At 49.2% G+C, this 16,965-nt stretch overlaps 1 protein-coding gene across 8 annotated transcripts; it reads right to left on the bottom strand.

The window, feature by feature from the left end:
- Window positions 1-241: 241 nt before the first annotated feature.
- LOC123363133 (zinc finger protein 398-like) lies at window positions 242-16,851 on the bottom strand. 8 transcript variants are annotated; one of them, XM_045003981.1, is made up of 10 exons: window positions 16,697-16,849; window positions 14,774-15,367; window positions 12,478-12,879; window positions 9,855-9,981; window positions 8,090-8,203; window positions 7,791-7,904; window positions 5,671-5,775; window positions 4,927-5,040; window positions 2,171-3,061; window positions 245-1,865 (listed from the first exon to the last, which is right to left on the bottom strand). In XM_045003981.1, exons 2-10 carry the CDS (start codon window positions 15,125-15,127, stop codon window positions 1,834-1,836), a joined length of 2,253 nt encoding a protein of 750 aa, XP_044859916.1. In that variant the 5' UTR covers window positions 15,128-15,367; window positions 16,697-16,849; the 3' UTR covers window positions 245-1,833. The 8 variants fall into 8 exon arrangements, with proteins under 8 accessions (XP_044859915.1, XP_044859917.1, XP_044859912.1 ...); XM_045003980.1 differs by having other exon boundaries at window positions 242-3,061; window positions 9,855-9,936; window positions 16,697-16,851; XM_045003977.1 differs by having other exon boundaries at window positions 243-3,061; window positions 16,724-16,851.
- Between the last annotated feature and the right edge of the window lie 114 nt (window positions 16,852-16,965).

Here is a 16,965-nt window from a genome sequence, read left to right as displayed (position 1 = left end):
TTAAATATTTAGCACTTTCACTCATCTAGTTAAGTGCTGACAGAACTCCCAATCTGTAGCTGTATCTCTAGCTCTTCCAAAAAGACCTTTACAAAAACAGGGAAGAATAAACTTGATGTCAAGCAGGAAAAAGAAATGTTCTTTGGAAACTAACAAAAATCTTTCAGGTCTTTTGTAAACATCACCATAAAAAACCCTAAGAGGATGCACACCTAATTCTTCTATCCCCTTTGCAATTCACCTTTAGGGATGGTGTGTTTTTAACCATAGTCCTCCAAAGAGGCACCAGGTCTGTTTTTGTAGTCGCCACACCCAACCCTCACCACAATGGACAATTATTTTTTGAATCAATATGTTTTGTGTCCTTTTCACTTTTGTTACAATTGTTTTTATTAGAATAAATGTCAGACGGACAATGTTACATGACAGATTTGTCATCCAGGTTACAAGACAAAGAGGTACAGAAGAAAGGCAGACAAGGGCTTTGCATGGCAAACATATCCATTTCAAGACAATTCGGATGCAGACTATATACAGCCCACCCAGTAATAAAACCAAATTAAGCCTCATATGGTACAAAAAGCAAAAGCAAAATGGTACCCAGCAATAGTAGAGGGGAAGGTAAGTAACCCGGTGTTATTAAAACACTGGTGCGAGTGGAAGGAGTGAGGAGGGGGTATCAGACGCAATATACACTTACATAAGAAAAACTGTGCCGTTTCCGTAACTTCACAAACCTGGAATTTCCCTGCTCAGAGTATTTATGAAACTGCTCCTAAACCGTAGCATCATCGGGAGAATCGTTGACGCTACCCAAGTTCAGCTTCTCAGTGTTCATAACAGCCCACTATTCCCCACAAACCATTCATGGTGGGGAAGGATCATCAGCCATTCCCACCAGTGAGCGATGATGGGGTTTGGCTGCCATTATACATGTGAGAACGTAAGTCCCTATAAAAACCCACACAGAGAGATGCAAGAAAAAAAAACCCTAAACAAACAAAACTCGAGGAGGACAGGCCAGGTGCAGCCCTAATGCTGAGATTATCCTCTGAACCTCGGACCAAAAGAAACCTATTTTGGAGGAGAGCCAGTGAGAGAAGGGCTCCGGCGCTACAGGACGGCGATACCTTCCCACTAGGAGAGCGGGTGTTAGGACACAAATCTTGCAGCAACAACTGATGAGATTTCAGCCCCATTGACTAACCTAAACCCCAGTCCTGACTCTGCTCATCGGGACCCAGACATGCTGCCCCACCAGCCCAGCTCGCAGGGAACTGGGGGGCAAGCTTGTGAACGTTCGGTCTGATGCCTTTAGAAGTCATTTATCCAGCAAGGTGGCACATATAAATAGCACTGCACAGACCTAGACTCGGACACTGCCCCAGGGCCCCAGAGTTTACCAGCGAAGTAGGACAAGACACGGCACAGGCAAACAGACCGGGAGTGGGGATTATTGACTGGCAGGAGGAGGAAGGGACAGGGGTTGCTCGGAGAGGAGAAATGGCTCTGTGCAGATGAGAACAAGGAGACCGCTCCAGGGGTGTGGGGGGAGCATGATCCTGAGAAGGGGAGGAGTCAGGCAGACCTAGGAAGAAGGATCTGGACTCAGCACTCCGAGGTTTTTACCATGAAGGAACCAGATATTTGCTGAACTGCAGCAGTTAACCCTTTCACGCAGGCAGATTTCTTCAGGCTCTGGCAAGCTAGAGAGCAGGCTTTTACGCCACCTGCCCTGCGGCAGATCCTGCCTCCCCCTGCAGCGTCGAGCGAGCAAAGCAGTACTCAGCACGGGAATCTCGCGTACAGTAGTCAGCTGGTGCAGAGCAGAGATCAGACGCTCTTCACGGGTTTGTCCAGGGAGCCTGCGGGAGGATGAGATGCCGGGGGAGCAGCCCTTTAGACGGCCACCCAACAGAGTCATTTACAATTGGCCAGGGAGAGCCCCACCCCACCCACCCACACTCCAGCCCCGAGGCCGGAAGGAGGTTGCGGGCGCTTTTCCAGCCTACCAAGCGCAGGGATGAACTGGTCTGGACGTCACGTAACACGCTAGTTACCACCTAGTCACCCATCCCACTCCCTGGTGCTTTCCCGGTCTCCAGTCTTTGCCCTGGGGACGCCTGCTCGGTCTGGTCTGCCCTCTGCTGACCCTGTGGCGGCGGCGTACCTGGGAAGTCAGCCCCGCACTTCTCACGCTTGCAGGGCATCCCGGTCTCGTGGCTCTGCAGGTGCTTGTGGAAGCTGGCCCTGACCTTGTACCTCTTCTCGCAGATGGTGCATTGGAACAGCCTCTCCCCAGAGCAGGCTCGCTGGCCGTTGGGCAGATGCTGCTTCTGAGCAGATGTCTCCCCACCCTCAGCGCACTGGCCAGCCTTCCCCCCGGCCTGGAGCCGCTGGCTCGCACAGAGCTCGGCGTGGCAGCTGCAGCCCTTGCCGCGCTCCGTGCAGTCCTGGGGATTCTCCTTCCCGTGGCCCCGCTGGTGTCTGAGGAAACGCTCCTTCAGCCGGAAGCTCTTCCCACACACAACGCACTGGAACGGCCTCTCCTCCACGCGGACTTGTCGGTGATTCAGGAGGAACCACTTCCGGCTGCAGGTCTGCTCACAGCCAGCGTATTTGTATGGCCTCTCCCCAGTGTGGCTCGCACAGTGTCGGATGAACTCCGAATGGCACCGGAAGCTCCTGGCACACTCGGTGCACTGATAAGGTCTCTCTCTGGCACGGCTCCTGTGCTGTTTCCCAAAGCTCACTTTCAGCCGGAAGCTCTTCCCACCCTTAGTACACGTGACATACGGCCTCCCTCCCGCGTGGCTTGCCTGATGGACGAGAGGCTTGATGCCACCGAAATCTCTTCCACGTGGAGTCGGCTCCCCCAAGACAATGCCTGCCGGGCTCCCTGGTGGCGTTACAGAGCCGCACTGACCCTCCCAGGCTGTGGTAGCAACCAGACTCTGGGAAACACTTTCCCCTGAACTTCCCAGGAGTATGTCACGTGGCTCCAAGTCTTCAGGATCTTCCTCATGCTCCTGCACCTCCGTTTTAATCACAATCACCTCATCTGCAGCAAGAGAGAGAATCAGAGACATCACTCCCTTGGCCTGCGAGCCAGAGAAAGGAAGCCTCAGTTGATTCAGCCATTCAGTGACTCACTGCAGAAAAATAAACGTGTCGGCTTACTGAACTTGGCCGATAAAGTAGACAAGGGCGCAGTGTTCAAAAGAGCCTAGGGGACTTATGAAACTTAGTCCCGTTTTGAAAAGTTACTAGAGACTTTTGAAACTGGGATTAAGGCGCTTTTGAAAACTTTACCCAAGATAAATAATGAGTGCGCACACACGATGTAGAGCCCGGTTTCAAATCAGCAGAGCAGCCCCCCTTCCTGCTCAGCACTTCTGAAAAGCATCTAAACTGAGAGGAGATTTCTGGCCTGAAAACTTGTCTGTAAACCAGAAGCTTCACACCTTTGGGTGGAGCGCTGGGAAAAGGGTGTATTTAAGTACCAGGGAGTATGAAGGGTCAGCGCCGAGCCCAGAAGGTCTAGACAGCTGGAGAACAAAATCTATCTAGTTAAGGTTGAAATTCTGTTCCATTATAATCCTATTTTCAGAAACTCCGTCTTCAAAAGTTACCCGTTGCCCTGAAACTTTTCATACATGGTCTGAAACCAAAGGAGATTTCTTTCCCGCCCCCCCTTCCAAAAGCTGGAGTGAGATCTGTCTGGACATTTATGGAGAAAGATAATTAACCTTCTCCGTTTTGTAATTTTGCTGCCGATATTGGCGCTAAGTAGTATCTTAAACTTGTGGGTCAAATTCTCAGCTGTGGTAAATCGTCATTCCTGCCCTAGGCGCTGACTCCATGGGTGTTCCGGGGCTGGAGCACCCACGGGGAAAAAAATCAGTGGGTGCTCTGCACCCACCGGGAGCCAAGCTCCCCGCCCTGCCCCACCTCACCTCCTTCTCCTCCATCTCGTCCCCTGAGCGTGCCACATCCCCACTCCTCTGCCTACCTCCCAGCGCTTGCCGCTGCCAAACAGCTGTAGCAAGCTCCAGGTGGGAGGGGGGAGGAGCGGGAACATGGCGCGCTCAGGGGAGGAGGCGGGGAAGAGGTGGGGCCAGGGTGGGGATTTAGGGAAGGAGTAGGAATAAAGGCAGGGAGGGGGCGGATACTTTGGGGGAAGGGGTTGGAATGGGGGTGGAGTTGGGGCAGGGCCGGGGTGGTGGTCGAGAAGTTGGTGCCTATGATTCCTCCATTGACCTTGATGGAGCTCCACCAATTTACAACAGCTGAGGATCTAGCCCGTTTCAAATTTCACGTGTGGCTAGTCAGGGAGGAATAACTGCTTATGACATTCTGGGGCGGGGGGAGTTTTAAACATTTTTTAAAGTCATAACGCATAAAAAGTGTTTTTTTGAACGTGCTGTAAAAATGTCTATGAAATAGTTAGTCCGTGATTCAATGCAGCTGCAGAGGTTGCACTGCGCTACCCAGTCCAATGCTGCTGCTGGGCATTTGATATTTTTACTGAGTGCTGCGAACAAACAACATACGGCGCTGCAAAAACCCAACAGACACGTCTCAATAGCAACACAGGTAGCTTCTCCCTACTCCCCTATTTGTTTCCTCTTTTCTGTCTTTATAAAAGAAAAGAGAAGAAAAAAATTAAATGCAAACTGAATCTTGTGTTAATGCAATGCTAGGCTCAGAGGTTTGAGCTAAGAACTATGGGTAACGCATAAGTGAAGATTCTGATCATGTTAACTCAGCTACATCATGCGACTGTCAAGCTTAGGAAACAGCATTTCTCTTGTAATAGTTGCCTTTGGATAGCGTCGAGATTGCAAATCGTCTCCTGGGTTTGAGGAAAAGAGGATTTCCAGCTGTTATTTCACAGCCTATTGAAGTTATCACAATCCATCTCACCTGTGCAGAGCTCTGTATGGATTCGCCTTTCCTCCAGCACCTGCATATCCCGCACACTTGGCTCTTCCTCGACGTCCCTCCGGCACGAAGCGTCGCGTGCAGAAGCTGGGCGTCCTGTTCGTGGCAGACAGAGTAACGCATTGCTTTGCTGATCTCCACAAACACTACACAAGGAAACGTAAACTGACTGTAACCCAGTGCTGTTTCTGGGCTGGAGGAGACACGCATTCTGATGGGCTACAAACATTTCTCTGAGGATCCAGAGGAAACAAATGCAGAAGGGCTCAGAGGCAGGAGAACTTGAGATGGGTGGAAATCCAAAGGTGCTGGCTGCCTGCGTCCGTACAGGGGCAGGTGGTACCGATAGGCGTGGGGGGCCTAGAACGGAGCTGTGCAGAACAGCACTGCCCCAGGCTTTGCTTCAGGAGAGCTCCCTGGGAGCCCAGAGTCTGCACCAGCCCTGCGGCGGGAGCAGCGTGCACTCACCTCTGTCGCTGGCCAGCCCTGCTGGTAGTGTGGAAGTGGTGGGGGGAGGGGCAAGGACCTAGTGTCTCCTTTTGGGGGTACAGCTCACTGGGGGACTAGCAGGGAGCAACCTCAGCACGAAGGACTGCAACTGCCAGGAGAGGAGAAGGCGCCTTGCGCTATCATCTCCTGCTCATCTGTACAGGGACCAGCCAGAGTCCGGGCGAAAGGTTTCACTGGATTTCCCTCACTGTCTGGGCAGCTTCGCGCATCACTCACCAGCACTGGGGTGTGTACAGAGCTCTCCTTCCCCAACGTGGTCCTGATTCTCAGCACCGGACTGTTCCTCTCGTTTAATCCATGATAAAGCGTCACAGCCGGAGACTGTATAATTGGTTCATGGAAAGAGGTAATAATAGAGGCTGTTTTATTCATACACCTCACTGACTCATTCTTACCAAGCACCTGGTGCGATATTAATCTGAAGAGACACACACGGGCTAAACTAGAAATAACATTGTGATTGTCCATCCCTTCCTATTAAGTGCTGACATGGGCAGAGATTAGTCCCCAAGACAGTTTCACAGAGAAGGGGGGACTTTGGAAAGTGTTCTCATCTCTCTTGACTATGTAACAAGTGCTTTAGTGCAGCGATGGATGCTGTAGAAATATAAAGAGAGATGGTAGAAAATGATAAGAGGGCCTAGCTGCTACAGCAATGGACACACTAGAAATACCCAGATGGACAGGGAATTATACAGTCTGTAGAAGCCAGCAAAGGTTTTGTGGAGGGCTAGTTTCTCTTTCTTTAAGCTCTGTGGATATCCAGAGAATGCTCACAGAGGCAAGTCCAAAGGTGGGCATTGGTATAACCACATGTGCAACATTACAGAGCTTTAGGTCATTGTTCAAAATCATTTAGCTAGTGCTGCAGACTCTAGACAGCGCATCAAACCACACTGAAGTATTCAGATTCATAGATTTTTAATGCCAGAAGGGACCATTACATCTTGCCTGACCTCCTGCATGATGCAGACCAAAGAAAATCACCCAACAATTTCTGCATCAAGCCCTAACTTTGGTTTGAACTACACACTGGCAAAAGGGAAGGTATAGGTGATCTTGGTGATACAAAAGACAATACGTAGGTATATACAAGCACACGATAAATGGCACAGGTATAGATAAGGAGATAGTATCATACATATGGCTTGATGCTATCAGTACAGAGTGGGAGTATTACTAATGCCTTAGCTAAATGAGAAGGCACTGTACAGGTATATATAAGGAGAGGTTGAACTGGGTCGGTCTGTAGCGGCTACGACAGCCTGCCCACATTTCCTGGTTGCTGTTACCTTGTGCTCCAGAATCTAAGCTTTCATTTAAAAAAAAAAAAACAAAAAAAAAACTGGCGCTTATGGTTGCATGCAGACTGAATTTAATCAACACAATTATATCTGCTTGAGTGTGCAAACAGCTTTGAACTATAGCTCAGAAAGATACACACTGGTCCTATTCAAATTGATAAGATGTGGCCTCTGGAGCCTACTGATGACAACTGAACTCCCAACATTTTAAACTTTCAAAGCTGATTGAAGCTCACAAGGGAAAAAAAAGGGGAAGTATTACGTAATGACCTGAGTCATCCATTGTGGAGTCCCAAAACAGCAAAGTGGAGATTGGAAGTGGGTCTTAGGAAGAATCCCACCACTTTTTTCCATCTCTGATCACACTGTGCAAGCAGGTATAAGGAGATGGGTATTTGGAGGTAAATATTTCTACCTCTTATCCTGCATTTTGACAGAAGATCAATAACTTACCACTCTACATTTAACATGTTTGATAGAAGGAAAGTGCTGTTAGCAGTGGTAGAAAGCTGGCATTAGATACTGGATTCTGTAAATTGAGGTAGATCTGATCACTCCTTCACCATTACCTTCATTTTGCTGTCAATCGATGTGTCTATTTCAGAGGCATTTATTTTACCCCACTGATACGAACATCTCTCACTTTTTCCTCGTCACTAACTCACAACTCCAAGCGTAGTTTGAGAACAGCTGTTCAGCAGGCGACCAAGGAACTGATTTGGTCCGACTCTGGCTGTTCCAACAGCTTTCATTTCTTTTAGTTGTTGAGGCCCAAATGGGAGCCACTGTCGAGTTACATTAGTTTTGGTGGGTTGGCTGCTCTTGCAAGTCGGAAAACGTGGTTTATCTTGTTACTGTTGCATTCAATTGGGGTCTGGCGTGGGCAGAATTGCCAGCTTTCTCCTTCTCTCACCCCTGTGTAGCGGGATAGCGCAAGCCCAGTGGGACTTACGGGATGTCTAGCCTTTGTCCAGGTGCCCTGGCTGAAGAGGTGAACTTTACCCTTTGGAATGGTTTCAATCCATTACTGACCTGTGCTGGGGTCTGCAGGGACACCTCTTTCCTTAGCATTGCCCTGTTCCCCGACACACGGCTCTGCGCCTTGTTCGGTCTGGCACAACCGGCCAGGTGCAGCAACAGGAGAGTCTGCTCGGAGGGGAGAGGGAGGAAAGAGAGAGAATTCCATTATGTTTATCGAGTATCTGTTTAGCTGCTGGCAGCACATCACAATGTCTGAAAAGCTAGAGCCACCGAGGTTCACAAGAACTTTGGTTCTTGCTTTGCCGTTCCCGCACTCTCTCTAAATTACTGTATTTTAATCCATTACTCACTGACATGCGGTTCAATGGAGATTTTCCTTTCTTCAGAGTCCAGAGGATCCCCGATATACGGCTCCTCCCCTCGCTCTATCCGGGACAGGATGTCAGGTTTAGAAACAGCATAGTCTGTTCATGGGAGATGATATTAGGTGGGATACGGTAGGATGTTTTATTCAGATCAGTTACACAGGGATTAAAATAATCCTTTCAACTGAGATATTCATTAGCTATTTATAACAAAATCAGTTTCAATGAAAAGTAGAACCTGGTTTACTTAAACATTGTCTAGTGAGGGGCCAATCATGCAGGTGCTTACTTCCAAGCACAGGACTTATTGCGGCGAGTAGGCCCATTAACTTCCCCAGTCATCGCTGTTACTACCTGCAATATAGTAGCACCTAGAGGCTCCAAACAAGATCAGGGCCCCATTGTCTCTACTGCCCAAATGCTGGTTCTTTTCGCTCCCCATGTTATGGATAATGAGGCTGGGACGAATAGCCTGGATTCATCATCCAAACTGCTGATATTGCTCCAGAGAGGCCAGATTCCAGGGAAGATCTTGGAAGCTCTTTCACTGGAGGAGGTTAATTCTATGTTCTCCTTTGGGAATGATGAATGGCTGGTCATTTCGAGGCTTGACACCAGAGCCTGAGTTGGGCTGTGGGATTGTGTTTACTGTGGGGGATGTGAAGAGATCATTCAACACCCTCCTCCTCTGTTCCTAGCAGGGGCTGTGAGTTGGACTCTAAGTTGGTTACAAGCGTTCTTTACACCATACAGTCATTTGACCATGGGGGAAAGGGTCCCTAAATGGAAGAGTTATTGTATGTCAATACAGCATATTACTCAAGAACAAAGCAACTCCACAGGGATTGACGCATGGTCATTGCATCATAGCTACGCTGTTGAGGATGGAGGACACCAGAATGCCAAAACAGCTGTGGACTGGAAAACTGGCAGCGGGTAACTGTACACGAGGCAGCCAGAAGAAACGTTTCAAGGACACACTGCAGCATAACCTGAAGCAGTGCAACATTGCAACTGGAAGTTGGCAGCAACAGACAGATCGCGCTGGCGAGCAATCAGGGATGGGGTTACTCAGATCGTGATCCTGAGGCACTGAGTCATACACAGCAACAGGCACAGAGCGTAATCCCTTCCTCAATCCTGAGCTGCATATGCCCTCGATGCGGAAAGGACCGACACTCTCACATCGGCCTTTTCGACCCCAATGTAACACTGTCATCAACATCATTTTTGGTCACCAAGGGCAACAATTCCTCAAGAACGGTGAATTTTAATTAGCTATTCTGTCCCTGTCTACACAAAATCAGCCATGCTGGGGGAACCCACAATGCCAGTTAAAGCACTGTTCCTTCTCTAGTGCAGACGGGACCATCAGTGCTAATGATCTTATGCTTCCCCTGCTTGTGGTTTATATTGCCCTGGACTTGACTCTTTAGTTGTTTCTCTTTGGAGAGATTTTGCATCAACAGCTGACATGGAAACTAGCAACTTTCTGTATCTAGATTGAACTTGAACACGTAGATCCCACTCAGCTTCTAGTACGGGATCAGAAGCAGTGGTGGCCTTAGGCTCAAGAGTGTATATTTTGGCACTTCTTCCACAGAATGATGAGAGGAACTTGAGCATTCCTAAACATCTGGAAGACTAATGGCATTGGCCCAGCAAAAATCAAAGGAACTGTGAGCGGGAGGAAATCCAGTCCAGGAAAGTTCTCACCACTTCTAATAAAGGAGTGAAACCCGATCCTTACCCAGTGAGATCAGGGTCTCATAATTCCCCTTCATCGTATTCTTGTAAAGCTCCTTCTGCCATTCATTCAAGCTTTTCCATTCCTGCTCGTTGAAATAGACCGAGATGTCATCAAATGTCACCGGCACCTGAAATCACAAGGGGGAGACACCCACCACCTTCTGATTCTGTCACACCCACCTTTTTATTTTAACTCTAAGAATGTTTTAAAGTTAATTTAATTTGAGCTTAGCAAGAATCAAGATACTATGGGCCAGATATTCACTAGTATAAATCAGCAATACTCCACTGACTTCAAAGCAGCTACGCCTAGTTACACTAGCTGAGGGATCTGGCCCCATACAGGGGTCAGAGTTTGCAGCTTGACACTGTTGTTATTTAACATGACAGTAGGTCCCAGAGGCCCCTGTCAAGATCCATCTCTATTGTCCTTGCAGAAACACATGAGAAGCAGAGCATTTATAACAGATTATCTTTGAACATGAAGATTTAGAGAAATGTTGGATTGCAAACATTGCAGTTTGGGACTCTTCTGAATCTGGGGTTTTGTTCTGTCCATTATAGCAACAGGATGCTTAAAACCAAAGCTTTGGTTCCCCCCCCTCTCTAAATTACCGGTAATTGTTCATAAAAGCAAATCTAACATTGAGCTCCTCTATTAATTCACAGAGCAAGCAATGGCACCCCCATCTTTACTGTCATTCGGAAGGATCACATTTAAAGAACAGGGTCGTTCCATGTCTGCAGCCCATTCAGACACTGGCTTTTCCATCTGCCAACCAGGGGGACCAGCTAGCGCTAGTTGTGCCAGTGGTTTCCGTGATTGGAAGCCTGTCTGCAGAGAATGTCTGAGCCCATAACCACCCATCCACTCTCATGCAGGATAATGGGAGTTTAATCAAATAAAAATGATTCACTTTGCAATCTGCAGCTTAAGCATCTTTGATTTTCCAATGAGAAGGGTCTAACTAACATTGACTGAATTTGACCGAACAGCTCCAAGGAACCAGAATCATCTGAGAAGCACAGTAAATGCCAGTCAGTAAGGTGCATTAACTAACCACATATGAATGGATTGTTTTCACTGTGTTGGAATTTCATAACATTCAATTTGAGTAACACTGACGTTAACCGATCTAGGTGGTTCCCATTTGCACCCCCTCTGTTCATGGGTCCATCTATACAATTCTCTCCCGGGTGCAGCAAAGTTTCTGAAGAAAAACAGACAGGAAAGCGTACCAGAGAGAGGCAACGCAGGTTTCATTGCAAGTGGGGTTTCACACACAAAAGAAAAGTTTGAGTGTGGAAAATCCAACCTCTTTCAGGCTGGTAGGCTTAGTAGAATCGCTCAGCTGGTCTCTGGGATGAGAGGGTAACATTTTGAAACGCACAGGCCCAGGGGGCTCTACTTGTGAGAAGTGCAGCGTGCTGTGGGGGAAGGCTCTCAAATGGCAAAGAGGCGGCGGGGAAAGTCGAAAACCGACAATGGCAGGTAAGAGCAGACAGGAAGGTTAGTCCAGTGCTTACAGCACTAGCCGGGGTTCAATTCCTGTTCTTCCATGAATACCCCGAGGAACCTTGGGCAAATCACAGTCTCTCTGTGCCTCAGATTTACACCTGGGGATTATAGCACTGCCCGACCTCCCAGGGGAGTTGCAAGGATAAACACGGTAAAAGATAGGGAGGCACTCTCATCCAGGGCCATATAAGTACCTAAAATAGACAGATGGGGTGGGGGTGGGGGTGGGGGTTCCTTCTCCCTTCTCTGGCTATAACTTTGGGCTTCTGTGCTTTCCTTAATCTGGAGAGGCTTTTCCAGATGTTAGATTGGTTCTTCCATTCCCTCCCCTTTCCCGCAACTGCTCCCACCAGCATGAGACGGGCATGGGGTGAAAGTTGTCTAACTAATTCTGACCAGCGTGGCGGTTGGCTCGAAAAAGCCTCTGCAGCCCCATCAAATCTGAGCACTTTTAGAACAGCAAAGACAGAGATTGGATGGGGGAAAAGAACGGGCCTGTGAAAAAAAACCCTTGTGTATCTGGTAATAGAAGGGACTTACTTACACCTTTTAACATGGTACGGCCCCTTCCGTTTGAAGCATTAAAAATGCTTTACTAATACTGGTGGCTTAAGCCTCAGGTACCCCTGTGTGGGAGGTAAATATCATCCCCATTTTAAAGATGAGGCTCAGAGAAGTTAAGAGGCATATCCAAGACCACACAGGAAGTTTGCGGCAGGGTAGGACTGGAAGGGACTCAGATCATCTAGTCCAGTCCCTTGCACTCAAGGCAGGACTAACTAATAACTAGAGCCAGATCTCGATTCCCAGACCTGCGCATTAACTACAAGACCATCCTTTCTACTCTATGCTGACTTCTACCTCCTTAGTGCTGGCGGAGATGTGCTGCTACAATGCTTATTTTCCTAGCTCATGTCACCCTCCACTGCCCATCACATCAACAAGAAACGTCTCCTTGTCTTTACCCCCATTCCAGCTCGTCCGATACTTCTCTTGTAGATTCCTTGGGATCTTTCTGTTGTGTTTGTACAGCACTGCCACAGTAGGGTCCTGGTCTGTGACTGGGGCTCTTAGACATTACCACCATACAGATAAAACTAGTTACCTTGGGGACCTCCCCAGTAGTGCCTGGGGGGAGCCTCAGGATCCAGAAGTTCCTGTTCTTCAGCAGGTTCTCCATGTTCTCCAGCCTCCTCTGCAGCAGCCCGTGCTCCTGGATCAGAGTTCCCAGCGCCGCCCACTTACTCTCCAGCTGGTTCCCAAATTCCACGACAGTTTTCTCACAGCCTATTAGTTTTTTTTCAGCCATCCACATTCTCCCTTCCAGACCCAGCAACCTCGTGGCGTGAGAATCTAATTTCCTCTCAACAGCTTGGACGGCGGCTAATACCGTCCGCAGGGAAACCTCTGCACTTGGAGGTGGTGGTTCTTGTGCAGACGTTTGCTCAGGGAGGACCGGTGGCTGTAAGACGGCCAGGGGCTGCGGTTCCACCTCCCATTCATCAGCCTGTTTCAAGGACGGAAAATGAAAACAGAGTTGGGGTCACGTTCCCTATCGGCAAAGTTAGCTACAAAAAAAAAAAAAAAACAGGACAAGCAGCCGCTCACATGCACCAGGCCGCCTAGACTGTTCAAGGGTTGCATCTTTATCATCATCGGCTCACATTCCGGAAGTGATGGTTAAAAAGCTGCTGACATTTTCATTATAATCCTCATTTATAAGGGTCAATGGGAATGGCATTGAACTGAAATGTCCCATGCAGCTCGGTTTTGGTCCTAATTTGTTTGAGGAAAACTGCAATATAAGGCAAGAGCTTTTCTAGTCACGTTCATTTACAAACGAGTCAATCACTACAACAGTCTTACGAGAAGAGAATTGATGAGCCTGGCATGAGGTCTCCTTGCCACAGGGCCCGAGACTCCCAGGGGATGTCCGCACTGGAGCTGGAGGGGGAATTCCCTGCTTGAAGAGACACACTGGCACTAGCTCTAGAGAAGCGTAGTGTCAGCTGTGAGTGGCGGGAAGCGCTAGCCGTTCTGAGGATACACTGCCCAAGTCCAGCAGCACACACTCGGGGCGGCTCGCCCTCCCACTGCTCGCACCACCGCAACTGTGCTCTATTTTAGCATGTAAACTCGATCCGAGCTAGTGCAAATAGGCCTCCTTAAAATGGGAATCACACAACCAACTCGCAGTGCGGACATACCCTGGGTCTCTCGCTCTCTCTTATGGCCCATCTGTGCACCAACATTTATTCCGTCGTCAGGAGATGGCGTTATATCCCAGCAGGGACCAGATGGGACGGGAACAAACCAACTGTACAAAATCGGTGCTACAGTCTGTACAAACAAATCTCACAACACCCCAGGTCGGTGGGCAAGGATCCCTATCTCCAGCATTCACATGCAAAAACCATTTAGAAATATTAAGCAACTTGCACAAGGGCATAGAGTAAAGGTGTCTGGACCAACATTTGAATCCACGTCCCCTTCTTCTCCTCATGTCCTTGTCACAAACTTGATGTTTTTCCAGAACTGTCCCCAAATAATATCTAATGCCCTAGATCACTATGCTTCCTAGGCAAATCATTTCACTGTGTCCTAGTTTTCCTCTCCGTAAATTAAGATCTCCTCAGTCATCAAACTTACTTGGCTTCCTAAATAGAGCAGGATTATCGCTGTTTGTACTGAGGGGAAAACTGAGACCTGCTGGGGATAAGAAACTTGCCTCAAGAGCATTGTGGTCCAGCAGTTTAAATACTGGCCTGAGCATCAGGAGAGCTAGGTGTGTGAGAGCATGAACCTCCATTTATCACCTCCCCAATTAGACAGAAGACTGCAGTGAACCCTGCTTATGAAGCACTAGAGAAGCGTAAAGCATTATTAAGGCCAGTCAGTAGCAGACATGGAAATAGAGTTCAGGGGTCTTAGGCCTGTGCTCATTTCTCTAGGCCTACAGAGATCCTCCAGGTTGAAGTTTCATTCACCTCTTTTGTCTCAACCAACTTTCCCCCGCAAAAAACTGCTACATTTTTGCCTAAGTTTCCCAACATCTAAAACCAGCTAATTCCATGTAGAGTTCAGCAACAAATATTCACCCAGTTCTAATCCCAATACTTTGCATTTCTGCAGCACTTTCCTTTGGAGGATCTCAAAGCAATTTACAAATACAGACACATTAAGACTCATAACCACCCCAGGGAGGCGTAAGTATTATTCCCCAGGCAGAGACAGAGAAACTGAGGTTAAGTGGCCTGTCCAAAAAAAATCACAAAGCAAGTCAGTACAGAAGTGGGAACAGAAACCATAACTCCTGGCACTCAATCCTTTGCTTCAGCCATGAACTGGCCTTCCTCTCAATATAAATACATAGTGTTATTTATCAACCAACATTTAGGTACCTCTTGGATGATTTTTTTCCGGAAGGCTCCTCTTCCTTTTGGTTGTGATGGGGACTGTGGGTTCCCGTTCACGCTCGGGCAGACGTTCAGAGTCGGAACTGCTGTTTTGGTTAGAAGTAACCGCTTTCCAAATTCTAATTTTTTTTGCGTCACGCTTGAAATGTCAAAGCACTCGTCTGTGAAGTGCGCGGAGCAGATCAGCGAGCGGTCGTGTCCCCCTCTCCAGTCTGCTCTCTTCATCCGAACAAATCTGTCCCAAAGGCTCCTAACGTGAGGGTCTTTTGGAAATTTGAACAAGGATACACCATCTTGGGTGGTGTTGGAACACCTGGCCACTACGCAGCGAGCTGGCATGATTTGTAATGTAAAATGTTACTATGTTACAATGTCACTAGCAGACAAGTTCTAGTGATTCCTCCAGCTGATCTGTTAGGAAAGAGACGTCAAAGGTTTCTAAGTAGCTCTGGGAGTTGGTTGCATCCCTTGTCTCCTAGTACAGTTCTTACACTGCAGCTGTTCAGTGTAATGTTCAGAATCCAAACAAGCAAGAACATTCCCTTCGTCAAACTCCTTGGCTTTTTATTTGAATGACACCTAAAAAGCAGAGAGAAAACCCTCTCATGCATATAACTCTAATGATGTTGTGTAGCTACACCAGGTGCATGTAAATATTCAGTTACTTATTTTAAATACAAAATTATGCAATGCTTTATGAGCCTGGTTTTGAAAAAGTTAGGTGTGGAACTGCACATACAAAATGAGGCACAATTACACACACACAGTCCAGGTAAGAGCACATGCATATGCCTGGTTCTGGTTATTTCCATTCATTTCCCAGACCTAAAGAAGAGCTCTGGCTGGCTCAAAAGCTTGTCTCCCTCACCAACAGAAGTTGGCCCAACAGAAGATATTACTGCACCCACCTTGTCTCTATAATATCCTGGGACCAACACGGCTACAACGACACTGTACAGCACATTGGCAGTTACACAGTTTGTGTGCACAGTCATAACTGCATGTGAAACATGCACATCTAGAAGTTTTCAACATTGGGCCCAACCTGTTCAAACTACTGTGCTCCTCCCTTACCGATCAAGAGTCTTTCATCCCTGCACATCAAAGCACTTTAAGAACCATTAATGCATGATCAGAATCCTTATGTGAGAAATAAGAATCTATTCCCATGCCCAGTTTACAGCTTCAGTGTGCCAGGCTGTCAGGGATGAAATGCCCACTGCTTAATTTGTGCCAGGGCTTGCCAGAGCTGAGCCCTGGCACCTCTAGGCTTAGCACTTCATATCCCCAGCATCTCTGTCCTTGCCATGTCAGTTATGAAAGTCAAAAATTTGCTTGAGCCCGGGCACCACTTTCATTACAAATTAAGCCCTGGAAACAACTCACCCACCTCAGTAGCAAAGTGAGAAATAGAATCAGGCTGCTGGACATTAGGTGACACACTGACACGGCAATGAGCCGCCTGCCTAAAGCGATGCTGGTGCCCTGTCAACACCCCCTGCAGCCGCCAGGCCCTGGCTGCACCCAAGCACGCGCTCCAAAGCCCCCCTGAGGCAGGCGAGCGAGGGGCTCACCAGACATCAAGGCGGGTCCCCGCTAGCCTCCCCCTGCCCGGCTGCACAGGGACGGCCGCGCTCTCTCTGGCGCTAGGGCCTGGGGCTGGCTGCGGCCGGGGGCGCACAGCAGCACTACGCCCCGCTCCCCCCGGCCGGGAAGGCAGGAGCGGACCCCGCCCGGAAAGGCAGCTCCGCCCGCGGCACCGCTCCCCACCTGCCGGCCCTTCGGAGCAGCCGTGTAGACGCCCCGCCCAAGGGGTCTCGAGCCAGCCCCTGCGGGAGCCGGGGGGCGCTGGGCCAACGTGCCCCGGCTCTGCAAGGAGCCCGCGGGCCGGGCACCGGGGCTACGTACCGCAGCGCCCCTGCTCCGGGCCCTCACCTGGGCAGCGGGCCCGGCCCGGCCGAGCTCCGCTCCCGCTCCGGGCTGGGCAGGGTCCCGGCGCCGCCTCGCCACGGGCCGGCCCCGCTGCCGGGCGGAGCAGAGCGAGCGCAGCCGGGAGGGAGCCGCGGCCTGGCTGCCGGGCCGGGAGCGGAGCGGGGCGGCAGCGGCCCCTGGCGGCGGAAGGTCGGTACCGGCCGCGGCTGCCGCTTTGTTGCCCGGGGACTTTTGTTAGCGGGTGT

This window comes from Mauremys mutica, chromosome 2 (assembly GCF_020497125.1).
Source record: "Mauremys mutica isolate MM-2020 ecotype Southern chromosome 2, ASM2049712v1, whole genome shotgun sequence".
NCBI lineage: Eukaryota > Metazoa > Chordata > Testudines > Geoemydidae > Mauremys > Mauremys mutica.
The sequence above is the reverse complement of the archived record's forward strand: the minus strand, read 5'-3'. Positions and strand labels throughout refer to the sequence as shown.